Raw genomic sequence first — 16168 nt, 5'->3', positions numbered from 1 at the left:
GGTAATCGACTCGACGGCACTTAACAACAACAACAATATATATATATATTGTTGTTGTTGTTAAGTGCTGTGGAGTCGGTTCTGACTCATAGCGACCCTCTACAGGGTTTCCGAGGCTGTAAATCTTTACGGGAGCAGAAAGCCTCGTCTTTCTCCCGTGGAACAGCTGGTAGTTTCGAACTGCTGACCTTGCAGCTCGCAGCCTGATTTGTAACCGCTACGCTACCAGAGCTCCATATATATACACATATATACATATATACATTAACGTATTAAAGAGCAAAGATGTTAGCTTGAGGACTAAGATGAGCCAGACCTAAGCCATGGTATTTTCAGTAACCTTATATGCATACCAAAGTTGGTAGTGAATAAGGAAGACTGGAAGAATTAATGCATTTGAGTTGTGGTGTTGGAGGAGAATATTGAAAGTACCATGGACTACCAGAAGAACAATTCGATCTGTGTTGGAAAAAGTACAGCCAGAGTGCTCCTTGGAAGCCAGGATGGCCAGATTTCGTCTTTCATACTTCAGACATATTGTCAGGAGGGACCAGTCACTGGAAAAGGATATCATGTTTGGTAAAGTGGAGGGTTGGAGAAAAAGAGGAAGACCCCCAATGAGATAGATTGGCACAGTGGCAGCATCAATGGGTTCAAGCGTAACAACATTTGTGAGGTTGGCACAGGACTGGGAAATGTTTCATCCTGTTGTTCGTAGGGTCACTATGAGTCAGTACCGATTCGATGGCACGCAACAACATCATATAAATATATATGTTTAGCCTGGAGTCCTGGTGTGGTGCTGTGGGCTAATGCTCCAGACTGCAGTCAGTTTAAACTGCAAGGTCGGTGGTTCAAGCTCACTAGCTGCTCCTTGGAAACCCTATACAGGGTCACTATAGGTCAGAACCGACTTTTCGGCACTTACCAACAACAACAACAAATTATACACACACAGGACCACAAAGTTAATTTGAACTGTAAGGTTTGCTATGAGTCAGAACTGAACAGCAACAAAACTGAACAGCACTGAACAACAACAAAGACATATACAAATCAAAATCTTGCGACTTTGTTCCTTAATACTTAAGTTTACATTGTAAAGACCTGAATCAAAGACCTTGGTTCTTTCGGAAATTGCTCAGGAGTTCTAAGCCTAAATTGAATCAGATTATTTCTAAGTAATTTGGTTTCCATAGTAGAAGTTGTTAAATGGTCAATACTTACTGCAGTGTTTTCTTTAATGCCTGCTGGTGGCAGAGATCTAATAGTCCCTTTGGTGCTATATTTCTAATTCTCTGTACTATACAGGGTATATCTCTTAGTACTTAATAAGATATTTTATTATAAATATCCTTATGATAATAAATCAGTGGTCTTTCTTTTCTAGCTCCAATTCTATAATCAAATTTTATTAATTTATTTTTAGGTATAAGATTCCAAGATGTAGATGTAGCAGAAACTGTACAACCCATGCTTATAAAACATGGCAACAATTTACTTGAAGAAGCCAGAGGAGAAATCAGAAATTTGTATGTATTCTTTTCAATGGTCATTTTATAACTTTGTTTATTGATTGTATCTTTTTTTATATACTTTCCAATCCTTCATATAAAGCAAAATTGGGTTATGTACAAATAGTTTGCTTCACTAAAATAGAGCCAGTTCTGGGGTAAGAACAGATATTATGTAGAATATTTTCAGTAAAATGTCAACAACATACCCTCATCAGCTTTCATGGAAGGGTTTATAGAATCGTCGTCTTTAATAGCATAAGCCCACATATTCTCATTGCCAGGAAAACAGCAGGTAATTTTTTTCTTTTTTAATTTTTAGGTCCTGAATTCATTAGCTTTTCTTGTGGTTTTAAAGTAAGGAAATTGAGAGGCATGGCCTCTAAATATGGAGTTATCTGATACATACAGATTTCAGATTTTGTTTCTCTGTGATTCTGTGCTACTGTGCTCATCATACCATGGTTTCCTAAAAGTGACTTTAGCCATATTTACTCTTCAGTTACTCCTGGTTTCAGTGTCTCTGAGTCATAGCTGAAGATAAGGCTCTACCTTATCTACAAGCCTTAATCAGGATCATCAAAAGGAAACAATATTGCATCACCACTATTTATTTCCAATTTTTTTCTAACATGACAAACATAATTTCACTGAATTGTACATATAAAAGCTGCTGAATAACAAATGTTGTACACAAACAAGTAAAATACTGAATGAGGAAAACACACACAGAGAAAATGATGCTTTAGACAGTTGGTTAAAAATAATAGGGACTTAAAATGATCTTTTTGGATATTTTAAATATCAACTACAGTAATGATCCTGGTGTGGTGCTATGGGCTAATGCATCAGACTACAAAGTCATTTGAAGTGCAAGGTCGGAGGTTCAAGCTCACCAGCTGCTCCATGGAAACCCTGTAAAGGGTCACTATGGGTTGGAATCGACTCAATGGCACTTAACAATAACAACAACCATAATGATTAGACTATGAAAAGATAAGACCATTAATGTAGTAATGGGCTATAAACCCAAGATCTTGCCAGTTCTCTGAGGTTCCTTATCCTAGGTTACTCCTCAACATCGAAGATATAAAGGCAAACCAGACACCACGAAGTTGTATTTGGCGGCTCATCTCCCGTGCTTAGATGGTGTAGGCAGATGTATGCATATGAAAAAGCAAAGACATATAAATTACCTGAAGATGAGAAGACTGTAGAAGACATATTGTTGTTGTTATGTGCCGTGGAATACATATTAGGTGATCAATAAACACTTCCTTAATTGAATTAAACCAAAGTTCAGTCCACTGCCTGGCACATTATCTTATAAAAAGCATTATCTTGAATTGTTCTATATGTATTTCCGAATCATCACATTTAATCTACTATTTTACTTTGTGTAGACTCACTTAAACTAAAAGTCTTAATTTTTGCTTGCTGTTTATATGGAGAATTTTCTTTGCACTGATCTTAAATGCTACAAATTTTCCTCAAACTACAAATTTTTGAAAAGGCTTTTTATTTCAGAGAAAATGTTATTCAGACACAGAGAAGCCAGATAGAAGAATTAGAACACATGGCTGAGATCCTGAAAACTCAATTGAGAAGAAAAGAAAATGAAATTGAGTTCTCTCTTCTTCAACGTAGAGAACAGCAAGCTACAGATCAGAGGTACGTTCAAAACAGAACTAACACTTGGAGAAGATCAAAATGCATTTAAAATATTGTTTTATCATGTCCCATGGAAGGCTAAGGTTACCTGTTGCTAGGTGCCGTTAAGTCGGTTCCAACTTACCTTCTGCACAGCAGAACAAAAGACTGCCCGGTCCTGTGCTTTCTTCACAGTGGTGGTTAAGCTTGAGCCCATTGCTGTTGCCACTGTGCCAATCCATCTCTTTGGGGGTTTCCTCTTTTTCTGTAACCCTCCACTTTACTAAGCATGTTGTCCTATTCCAGGGACTGGTCAGTCCCTCCTGAAACTATGTCTGAAATTGAGAGGAAGTCTCGCCATCCTGACTTCTAACAAGCATTCTGGTTTTACTTCTTCCAACACAGATTGGTTTCTTCCTCTAGCAGTCCATGATATTTTCAGTATCCTTCTCCAACACCATAACTTATGTCAGTTTTTCTCTGGTCTTCCTTTTTCACTGTCTAACTTTTACGTGTTTACCTAGTCTGTTTTAAAATCGTGTTTTTCATGTGACATTCTTCTAGCTCTTCATTACTCTAGCTCCATAGCTGCTCTCCACTGTTGGCTATGGGGCAGGTTTCCCAGACCCGCTCTGCTGTTGTTGCAGCTTCTTCTGCTGGCTGCAGACCACCCTCATCTTGTTCTCTCCACTCACTTGCCCATTTGCCAAGATCACAGGACGCTCTGATTCCACTTGATTGTAAGCTACCAAGCAAAATATAAGTGATAAGGACGTAGCTGTTGGCATAACTGGTGCATAAATCCAGGTTTATTTAATTTTTTTTTTTAGAAGTAAAGGATAGTAAATTCCGTAATATATATGGTTTCTGTAATCCCAATTACATGCTGCCTCTTCTAATATTCAAAGTTTGCATCATACTCTGTTGATTATGATTGATTGGATTCTCCTTGCTGCCTCTTAATTTTTTTTAACTATTTTTTTTTTACTCAAAATATTTCTTTTTTTTTTTTTTAACTTTTTGAAGGCTTACAGAGCAAATCAGTTTTCCAAACAGCAGTTCATGCACCTTTTGTTTGAAGGCCTTGACTGCACTCCATACAATGTAACATCACTTATCCCCGTTACTCCATGTGCTTCCTATTGCCTTGCCTCCTTTTTGCCTAAGACTTCTGAACTTGGTCGTTTTGATATGAAATGGTTGATTATTATGAGGAGCACGTCATACTGCCCAGTGTTACAGTTCCTCTTATAGACTGCTCTGTTGTTGGGCTGCACATTGAGCCATGGAGGTGAGTGTACTTCCAGACCGGAAGGATGCCTAACCACCACCAACTCAGGGGTTCCACCAGCCTCTGTCTAACCAGTTAGCCTGCCTGGTCTTTTCTCTGATTTTGAGTTTTGTTCCACTTTTTCCCACTCTGTCCAGGACCTTCTGATAGAATCCCTTTCAGAATAGTCTATAGTGATAGATAGCCGTCATCGAGTTCTTCTAATCTCAGAGACCTAGGGCTGACGTTCACAGGGTCCGCTGGCCATCAGATGAGTGTAAAACTGATGTTCCCCTGTGTAAACTATCACTCAATTCACAATAAAAACTTTAAAATAAATTTTTTTAAGTCAATGCCAGAGGAAACTAAGTTAAATCAGGTAACAGAGACTAACTGAAAAAAAAAAAAAAAAGCCCTAATATTCTCAGAAAGATTCAAACTGAGAACATTGGAGAAGTAAATTTTATTAAACAAATAATAAAACAAAGATTTACCAGCCCTCTAAGGTGCATCTACTGGTCTCTCCCTGTCCAGAGGTGAGAAGAGTGAAGAAACTTGAAGATGCACGGATACAATTTAGTCCAGTGGACTAATGGAGTAATTAGATTACATCAGAAGGTCCTGGATAGAGTGGGGAAAAGCAGAACTAAACTGAAAATCATAGAAAAGAGCAGGCAAACTGGTTAAACAGAGGCTGGTGGACCCCTCTGAAGACCCCAATGACTACTCAGCAAAGTCAGATATAGAACCCTGTCTTTGTGGAACTCTATGATGGTGTATTTCTTTTCTTTCTCTCTTTTTGTGTACTTTGTTTCCAATTTTTCACTATTATACATGACCTTTTCCCCCTTGCATCCATGTTAGCATTTGTCTTGTTGTTAAGTGCCATTAAGTTGCTTACTCTAGTCATACAGTTTACGGTTTCTGGCAAGTGGCTAGTGGGTTTGAACCACCAACCTTGCGGTTCCAGGGCATTATTTTGCAGCACTACACCAGCATTCCTGGATTTGTCTACTCTCAATTATTTAGGAGTCCTGGTAGGGTAGTGGGTTGTAAGTTGGGCTGTTAACAGCAAGGTCACCAGTTTGAATCTACCAGCTGCTTGGATGGAGAAAAATGAGCCTTTAAAGACTCACAGCCTTAGAAACCCTGTACAGGGTCACTGTAAGTCAGACCTAACTCCACAACACACAACCACCACCACCCTACAGTTAGTTATCCCCCTGATAGCATGTCTTCTTACTGTAAATACTTTAGTATATACTTCTACGTAATAAAAAATGTGTTGTTTGTTTTTTAATTTAGCCACCATTCCATAATCATACCTAACAAAATCAATAGCTCTTCCTTAGTATCATCTAATCATACAAATTTAACCTTCTCTGAAGATATATCTCTCCATTGAATTTAATTAGAATCCAAAAAGATTGAAGCATTGCATTTGGTTGTTATATCTCTAATGTCTTTTATTTCTTTTATAAGGTCATTTTTTATAATAAACTAATCCCTATAATTTTTCATTTTCAATATGTATGAATATTATGTGGCTAGGTTCTTATTTATAAAAACAATGTATGAGTTAGTTTTTTAATTTCAGAGTCAGAGTTCAGTTCTCTTTTTAACAAACTAACTTTATATGGTAATATATAAAGAAGCTAAGAAAAGATGCATATTATCAAACTTGTTTTAAAAAAAATAGACTAAAAAACATATTAAAAACTATACAGTTGTAGAGGTTTAAAATATATATATTTTTTTACCCCTAATAATTTCTGTTCCTAAAAAGTTCTGTGTAACATGAAGTTATGTAATGAAATCATATATTTTGTCACATTTATATATCCTTCTAAGTGCAGAATAAAACATGAATGTTTTTGAGAAATGTATTTCAATTAGGAGATATAATCTGAACCCTAGCTTAGTTGTTACTAAGAGCCATTGAGTCAATTCTGACTAATATTGACCCTGTATAATGTTTCCAAGGAGCAGCTAGGGGATTGAACCACCAATCTTGTGGTTAGCAATCCAGTGCTTATCTTACAGTGCTACACCAGGAGTCCTAGCTTTAAATCACCTTAAAAACCTAAGAGTTATACATGTTCCCCTAGGAAGAAACAATGCTGAAGGACCGGATCCCAACAATGGGCTGGTGATCTTCATAAATTACCAAGAGCCGTATATCAGAAGAAGTCCTAGTGTGGTGCTGTGGGTTAATGCACCAAACTGCAAAGCCGATTAAACTGCCAGGTCGGCGGTTCAAGCTCACCAGCTGCTCCTTGGAAACCCTCTACAGGATCGCTATGGGTCAAAATCAACTCGTCAGCACTTTAACTACAACAACACAACATATTTCACATAGTACCTAAATATAAACAGTGCAATTCTGCCATGCCCAAGCTTAGGTCCATCCCTATTAGCATGACTCAAATGCTAAGTATAGAATTGCCTGGGAATGCTTACCCTGTTTTAGTTCTCAAATTCCCAAAGAGACGTGGTTATTTAGGAGTGAGAGTCTCAGTGTTCACTGAGTGCCATGAGACATCAACATCTAGAGGAGTTTACCTAGAGAACAAAAGTCAACTCTGGTCCTCCTTAGGAACTATATCATCCATTGTCTTGTTTTTTGTCACATCAGGAACTAGAAGCAGAGGCAAAACGAGTACCACAGGTAAAGGGACTTTTTTTGCAGAAGGCACAGAAAGATCTTATTGAAAATTTATATATTATTTGCTCAGAAGAAAAGATGCCTGTAGTGAGTAGGCTATTTTTTCTTGAAATACAGTTGAAAAACCAAAGAAGTAACTTAAAATAAGTAAGTTCAAGGCTTTTTTTTTTTTTTTAATGTTTACATATAGCTCAATATTTTATGTGTAACAGTAATTTCTTGAGACTAATGGAAAACTGTTGAAAAAATGTTGGGGAGAATATAAAACTTGGTATAATTTACTGTAGAGAAAAATCACAAAATGGAAAACATATTTAAACATCTCTTTCACGGATACATTATTTCAAATTTGAAATTCTAGAAGTCTGATCTGGATGTTGTACTTCTTGTTCCAAACATGAAGCTAACGTTGTTGTAATCTTCAGAGTGGCGGTGTTTGATATTTATGGCAAAGTGCCTTTTCATAGAATATTGCAGAAACCCTTCATAGTATGTGTTTAATAGACCAGTTTGGTTTGGCATCAGCTTGACATAAACTTTTGGTTATCCAAAGCCCTTAATTGCTTTGAAGTAAAAGCCCAGTGCTGCTCTTTTTTATTAAAATCATGTTTTTTCCTGTTGTTGTGGTCTATTTTGGAAGACTGAGTTGTGATTTTTGCATATGTTCTACATAATGCCTCATTAGCAAAAATTCTTGTATCATTTACAAGTAGCCTGAATGTCTGTGCTGTTTTGAACAAAATTCCATATAAAAATTTAAACAATATAAAAATGCACATTTTCTGCTTATTAAAAAGGAGGCCTTAAATTAAACACAAAGCAGTAACCAGTGAACACATGTACATAGGCATTATAATCAGAGTGATTTTACCTTTTATTGACTTTTTCAACTCTAAAAATACTTATATTCTCACCAAATGTGTAACTAGTTTGTACTGAACTTTCTCTTGAATAAATGTCTTAGTGTTTACATTCTTAATTAAAAATCATGTAAGTGATTTAATGTTGCAGTGGAAGAAATTTAACCCCTAAATGTTTCACACAGTCTAACTTGCCCTCTCCCCTTTGGAGGACAGAAGACCATCAAATCCTTTACTAGAGAGAGCTTTTATAGCTGTGCAGAATAAGGAACTCTTGGTTTCAGTGGTTCCTCCTTTTCCCTCTAATCACAGAATTACTTTCTAGCTCTCATTGTACATCGTACCATCTATCTTGAAGTACAACACTGCCCATGATAGAATAATATCCGTAGGCCTACAAGGAAGATTAGTCACTAAAGATTCAGTGATGATGAAATTGAAGAATTCTAGCAACTTATTCAGTCTGAAATTGATCAGACATGCAATCACGATGTATTGATAATTACTGGTGATTGGAATGCCAAAATTGGAAACAAGGAGGAATGATCAGAAACTATGGCCTTGGTGCTGGAAATGATGCTGGAGATCACATGGCAGAATTTTGCAAGACCGTCTTATTCAGAGCAAATACCTTTCTTCAGCAACATAATAGGCGGCTTTTGTGGACCTCACCAGATGAAATACACAGGAATCAAATTGGCGACATCTGTGGGAATGTTGTTAAATACCATCCAGTTAATTCCGACTCATGGCAACCTTGTATAGGGTTTCTGAGGAGCAGCTAGTGAGTTTTAACCACCAGCCTTGGGATTCAAACAGCATCACACCAGTACTCCTCTGTGGGAATGTTGTTAAGTGCCATCAAGTCGTTTCCAACTCATAACACCCATGTATGGGATTTTCAGTGAGCAGCTGGTAGGTTTGAACCGCCAACCTTGTGGTTAGCAGTCCACTGCTTATCATACAGTGTCATGCCAGGATTCTTCTGTAGGAATTGAAGGTAGAAAAGCCAAAACAAGGCCAGGGGTCGAATGTAGAAGAGACCATCAGTTGCTCCTATGAAAGTTCAGACTGAAGCTAAAGAAAACTAAAACAGCTCTGCAAAAGCCAAAATATGACCTTAAGTATTTCCCATCTGAATTTAGAGACCATCTCAAGAACAGATTTGATGCAGTAGACACTAATGGCTGAAAGCCAAAAGAGTTATGGAATGATATCAAGAACATTGTAAATAAAGCAAAAGACATTACAAAGACAGGGAAGAAAGAAAAAAACAATGGATTTCAGAAGAGTCTCTGAAATTTGCTCTAGAGGAGCAAAAGCAAATGGAAACAAAATAATAATTTTTTATAAAGGAAACAAGTGTAAATTGCTACAATTTGATGAATTTGGCCTATACTTTTGGATGTAGTAGCTCAAAATACCAAATAAGAGGGAAGGAGTCTTCACATCAGTTATCAATCCTGTCCCCTCTCTATACAGGGTTGATAGGGATAGACAACTCAGACACTGGCTACCAAAAATAAGGGGGCAATAAAGACAGGAAGTAACTGGCTTACAAGTTTTCAATAGGGAGTTTAGTTTAAGAGTGTGTGGGGAAAGGTAAAGTCCCCACTGAATAGTTTTCATCTTGTCTAGACCGATCTGGTGAAAAGAGATGGGGATAAGATTCTTATGACTCAGTAGTGAGTAATTGTTACCATAAATAATTGTGACTGTCACAACTGTAAAGATAGAAGTTTTGTAACAAAAACGGAGAGTAGTTAAATCTTACAGTCCAAGAACAGAAGACCGTAGAACCATCAAGGGAGAAGAGCATGAGCAGAATGTGGGACCTTATGCAGAGAGACTGCACCACCAGAGATGGCGGCAAAGATGAGGACACAGAGAGAGAGAACAGCTGGGGGCTCTAGACTCATAGAAGGAGAAAGACTGAGTGCTGGCAGCCAGGAGGCAGACTTACAGAACATGCCCTATGATTGTTTAAATTACTATATATTCCTGAGTGTTTTTGTGTGCATTCTCCCCCATCCAAAAAAAAATACCACAGAGGAATGGAATCAAACACTTTTGAATGATGATGCACGGAGGAGATTGTTTTCATTGCAATGAAACAATGAGCATAAAACCAATGTCTTCCCATGTAAACTATCACTCAATTCACAATAAAAGCTTTTTTTAAAAATGCAAATAGGAACCTTTAGAACAACATCAATGTCTGCTGCAGGGAAGGAAGCAGGATAGCTATAGTTGCATGAAGGAGAATGCAATCATTGAGATGAAACAAATGTGATTTGTTGAATGTAAAGCTGATGATTTTGTTCAAAAAATAAATAGCAAAATAATTTTTTAAAAGCAAATGGAAGAAATGAAGTAAAAAAGCTAAAACAGAACATTTCAAAAGGCAGCTCAAGAAGGCACAGTATTGCAATGAAATGTACAGAGACCTAAAGTTAGGAAATCAGAAAGGATTAATATGCTCAGCATTTCCCAAGGTGAAAGAACTGAGAACAGAATTCAAGTCTCAGGTTGCAATATTGAAGGACTTTATGGGAGAAATATTGAATGATGCAGGAAACATCAAAAGAAGATGGAAGGTATACTTACAGAGTCACTGTACCAAAAAGAATTGGTTGATGCTCAGCCATTTCAAGAGGTAGCACATGATCAAGAACAGATGGACCTTGGCTAAAAGCAGAGAAACTGAGAAAGATGTTTACTTGTGCCTTATTGATTATGCAAAAGCATTTGACTCTGTGGATCATAAGAAACTATGGATAACATTACAAAGAATGGTTATTCCAAAACACTTAATTGTGCTCATGAGGAACCTATGCAGAGGTAATTATTCAAACAGAAAAAGGGGATACCGAATGGTTTAGAACCAGGAAAAGTATGTGCTAGGATTGTATGCTTCCACCATCCATATTCAATCTGTATACTGAGCAAGTATTCTGAAAAGCTAGAATATATGAAGAAGAAAGTGGCATCAGGATTGGAGGAAGACTCATTAATAACAAGATATGCAGATGACACAACCTTGATTTCCAGAAGCAAAGAGGACTTGAAATACTTACTGATGAACATCAAAGACTACAGCTTTCAGTATGAATTGCATATCAATGTAAAGAAAACAAAAATCCTCACAACTGGACTAATTAATGAATAGTATCGTGATAAACAGAGAAAAGACTGAAGTTGTCAAAGACTGCAATTTGCTTGGATCCACAATCCGTACTCATCAAGCAGCAATCCAGAAATCAAACAACATATTGCATTAGGCAAGTCTGCTGCACAAGACCTCTTTAAAGTGTTCAAGAACAAAAATGTAAGTTTGAGGACTAAGATGTGCCTGACCCAAGCCATGGTATTTTCTTTTACAAGTTTCATGGACTGCTAGAGGAACAAACAAATCTATCTCAGCAGTATAGCCAATTGTACCTAGAAGTAAGGATAATGAGACTTTGTCTCTCATCCTTGGGACATGGTATCAGGAGAAACATGATGTTTAGTAAAGGAGAGAGAGTGAAAAAAAAGGAAGACTCTCAATGAGATGGATTGGACAAGATGGCAGCAACAATGGTCTCAAACGAGTGGTGAGGATGGTACGGGAACCAGTCAGTGTTTCTGTTGTGCATAGAGTCACCATGAGTCAGAATCAACTTAACGGCTCTTAAAAACTATCACCTGATGCTTGACTCTCTGTATTCTTCTATCTTCTAATCCCAAAGACATCAGACCACATAACCAACACAATACAACTATCCCATTCAGAACATTTAACAGTGGTACAGAGCATGATGACTCTGTACGATACAGCTCACCAGCTGCTCTGCGAGAGAAAGGTTAGGCTTTCTGCTCCTGCAAACAAACATGTGCAGCCTTGGAAACTCTATGTGGGGTTGCTATAAGTCCAAACCCGCATACATAACAACAGCAGCGGTACAGTAGAATATCTTAATGCATCATTGTTGTTAAGTGCCATCAAGTCAGTTCTGACCCATAGTGACCCTATATAGGGTTTCCAGGGAGCAACTGGTGAGCTTGAACTGCTGACTTTGCAGTCTATCGCTTAACCCACAGCGCCACACCAAGACTCCATCTAATACATAGTCCATACTTATATATCCCCAGTGTACTCAATAATGTCATTTGTAGCTCTACTTTTTCTTTAAAAAAAAAAAAAAGTTGTGTTTTTGTTTTATGATCTAAGATCAAACATCAGGCTTTACATTTACTTGTCATGTCTTATAAGTTGTCTTTATTTTAAAGGAGTCTCTAGTCTTGACAGTTGTTTGCAAAATGGCTCTCAATTTGGATTTATCTAATTGACCAGCCCCCTGACTCAGAAGGCACATACGGTTTTTTGATAGAAAGGTAATATGTATCAGACTCATATCATGTATTTTAGCCATTTTTGAAAATTATTGTCTAGGATTTCTTTGTGATAGCCATTTGATATATTGTCCCAGCACTTTCTGTAAACTACATAGTTGTCATAGTTGAGAGTAATCAGTATATTAGTCAGGTGAAGAATATTTTTAAATTTCACGAAAGCCAAAGTATGACCCTGAGAATGTCATCCCCCTGAATTTAAAGACCATCTCCAAAATGGACATGGTGTAGTTAACACTAATGACCATATACCAGACAAGTTGTGAGATGACATCAAAGACAATGTATATGAAGAAAACAAATGTTCATTAAAAGGACAGGAAAGGAAAGACCAAAATGAACATCAGAAGAGACTCTGAAGTTTGCTTTTGAATGTACAGTGGCAAAGGTGAATAGAAGAAATTATGATGTAAAGGACCTGATCAAAAGATTTCACAAGGTTGCTTGAGAAGACTAAAGTATTATAACTAAAAGTGTGAAGACCTGGATTAGAAAGCCAACATAGAACTACACATGAGACATTTCTCCAGCTGAAAGAACTGATGAAAAAAATTCAACCCTCGGGATGCAAAATGGAAAGATTCTATGGGCAGAAATGTGATTGCTACAGGAGAGTCGTATCAAAGAAGGTGGAATGCACAGAGTCACTGTGCCAAAAAGAATTGGTTGGCACTCACATATTTCAAGCTATAGCATGTAATCAAGACCCAGTGGCACTGAAGGGATAAGTCAAAGCAATACTGAAGGCATTGGTGAAAAATAAGTCTCCAGGAATTGACAAAATATCAATTAAGATGTTTTAACAAATGTATGCAGTGCTACAGGCACTCATTCATCTATGCCAAGAAATTGGGAAGATAGCTACATTTACAGCAGGGAACTGCCAAAAATTCAGAAGAGGATGTCAGATGGACCTTAGCTGAAAGCAGAGAATACTAGAAAGATGCTTGTACTTTGTTGACTTTGCAAAGGCTTTCTGTGTGGATCATGACAAACTATGGATAACATTGCAAAGACTGGGTTTTCCAAAACACTTAATTGTGCTCATAAGGAACCTGTCCATAGACCAAGAAGCAGTCATTCTAACAGAACAAGGAGAATCAAAGCAGGAAAGGTGTGTGTTAGGGTTGTATTCTTTCAACATAATTCTTCAGTCTGTATGCTGAGCAAATAATCTGAGAAGCTGAACTACATGAAGAACATGGCATCCCTCCTGAAGGAAGACTCATTAACTACCTGCAATATGCAGGTAATGCAGCCTTGCTTGCTGAAAGAGAAGATGACTTGAATCACTTACTTTTGTAGATAAAAGACTATAGCCTTCAATGTGGAGTACACTTCAACATAAGGAAAACAAAAGTCCTCACAACTGGACCAATAACCAACTTTATGATATACAGAGAACATGCTGAAGTTGTCAAGGATTTCATTTTAGTTGGATCCACAATCAACCAACACTCATGGAAGCAGTACACATTGCATTGAGCAAATATACTGTGAAGAGACTTCTTTAACATGTTAAAAAGCTAAAAAATTTAAGATGAGGCCTAAGGTGACCTGACCCAAGCCATTGTCCGGCTTACACTAGTATATATGGCAACTGAAAATGCCTTATTTTCAATTTCCTCATATACTTGTGTAAGCTGGACAGTGAGTAAGGAAGACAGAAGAAGAATGGATACATTTGAATTACAGCGTTGGCAGAGAATATTGAATGCACTGTGTGGACTATCAGAACAAACAAATGTCTTGGAAGAAGTGCAGCCTGAATGTTCCTTGGAAGCAAGAGTTATGAAACTTAATCTCGTGTAGTTTAGGTATGTTATCTGGCGTGACCAGTCCTTGAAACAGAGCACCATGCTTGTCAAAGTAGAGATCAAAAAGGACTATCCTCAAAGCGACTGATTGGCGTAGTTGCTACAACGATTAGCTCACGCATGGGAACCTTAGTGAAGACGGTGCCAGACTGAGTAGGGTTTCATTCATTTGTACACAGGGTCCCTTCAGTTGGAGCTACCTTTTTGAGGAACATCTTAGAGGAACAAAACAACTTAGAACAGTTTGAAGAATTCATCTCTTTGTCAGAACTGATATGATTGCTAACTCCATCATTTTAGGACTCTGACCAAATTCTTTACTCCAGTTAGCCTCAGTTAACTACTTCACCTAGGAGACAAGGACACTGTAATGGATAAGTGATTCAGTACCTTTTAAGCAGCATCCACTTTTTTCCCTGTAAATATGCTTTTGAAAGATTCCGTCTACCTTGAAAATCAGTGGTACATATTAATCAGTTTATTTTTTTAGTATTCATCCAAATTTACCAATCATTGCTTTTGATAACTGTGAAATAACCCATGCTAGCATCCTTGGTAGCATAGTGGATCACAAGCTGGGTTGCCAACTGCAAGGTCAGCAGTTCAAGTCTACTAGTTGCTTTGCAAAAGAAAGATGAGACTTTCTGTTCCCATGAAGATTTATAGCCTCAGAAACCCTATACAGGGTCACTATGAGTCAAAACAGACTCAACCCTCACCCCACCACCAGTACACTGAATGAAGTCCTGCTTTGGTGCTGTGTGATAAGCACTGGACTGCTAACCAAAAGGTAGTGGATCAAATCCTGAAGCCCTCAGAAACTCTATACACGGTCACTATGAGGTGGGACCGACTTGATAGCACTTAACAACATTACACTGAATTGGTATAACTCAAAAGAAATAAAAACAAAACAAAACTTCTAGTTCACTTTTGTGACTTAATTACAGTTAATTCTGCATTGCCCAGTGTTGTTGGTGTTAAGTCCCACCTAGTTAGTTCCAACTCATAGCGACCTTGTGTTAGGGTTTCCTAGGAGTGACTGGTGGGTTTGAACCAGCCTTGCAGTTAGTAGTCGTGTGCTTATCCTGCAGCATCACACCAGGACTCCATTTTCTACTATGCTTTGTAGGATATTGAATACAATCTCCAGATTACTACGACTATATATCTCTAATTAGAATTCACAAAACTTTATTCTTGCTTCATCCAAAAATAATACCTTTAAGAAAGTAAGCCAGGATTTGGTTCTTCCTGACCCATCTCCTTGACAGTGCTTCCTACATTTGTATCTGGGAGGGATTAGATGCATGTACAGAGCCTAGCTTAGCTATCCCCTCCATTCCTTGTGGGTGGTGTTGGTGTTTACTTCCATCAAATCGATTCCAACTCATGATCACGCCACATGTGTCAGAATGGAACTGCTCTATAGGGTGGTCAAGGTTGTGGTGACCTTCTGAAAGCTGATCACTACACCTGTCTTCTGAGGTGCTTCTGGGACAGTTTTAACTACCAACCCTTCAGCTAGTAGTCAAGCAGTCAGTTTAAAACATAATGTGTTCTGATTTTTGTTGTGACCCAACACCACAGGAAAATGATGATCTAGAAGCAAATAAACATGTACGATTTTTTTTTTCCCCCCTTTGGAGGGTGGTGGTGGTTATGTGCCATGAAGTCGGTTCCGACTCATAGTGACCCTGCACAGGGTTTCCGAGGCTGTAATTCTTTACGGGAGCAGAAAGCCTCATCTTTCTCCCGCAGAGCAGCTGGTAGTTTTGAACTGCTGACCTTGCGGTTCCCAGCCCAATTCTACCAGAGCTCCTGCAATCAGAGAACAGTCTTTTTACTTATGAACTCAAGTAGCAGTTTTGAGCAAAATCAAAAAAATCTTCCACATAGGTTTTCCTCAGCTACTTGGGTGAAGTTTATTCCATTCAGTTGACAAGCAGCGTTCTGTAACCCTATAAATGACCTACAGTTCTTTCAGTAGCATATAC

General features: G+C 37.9%; 1 protein-coding gene across 1 annotated transcript in view; it reads left to right on the top strand.

Moving 5' to 3' along the window:
- Positions 1 to 16168, top strand: part of RPGRIP1L (RPGRIP1-like) — a 198812-nt gene that overhangs the window by 44788 nt on the left and 137856 nt on the right. The window contains exons 5-6 of the mRNA XM_006863520.1: positions 1430 to 1532; positions 3042 to 3185. Coding sequence (XP_006863582.1) covers positions 1430 to 1532; positions 3042 to 3185 — 247 coding nt within the window. The remainder of the gene's footprint in view (positions 1 to 1429; positions 1533 to 3041; positions 3186 to 16168) is intronic.

The sequence above is a fragment of the Chrysochloris asiatica genome, unplaced genomic scaffold (genome assembly GCF_000296735.1).
Source record: "Chrysochloris asiatica unplaced genomic scaffold, ChrAsi1.0 scaffold00055, whole genome shotgun sequence".
Lineage (NCBI taxonomy): Eukaryota > Metazoa > Chordata > Mammalia > Afrosoricida > Chrysochloridae > Chrysochloris > Chrysochloris asiatica.
Note: the sequence above shows the minus strand (reverse complement) of the source record. Positions and strands in the feature narration are given on the sequence as shown.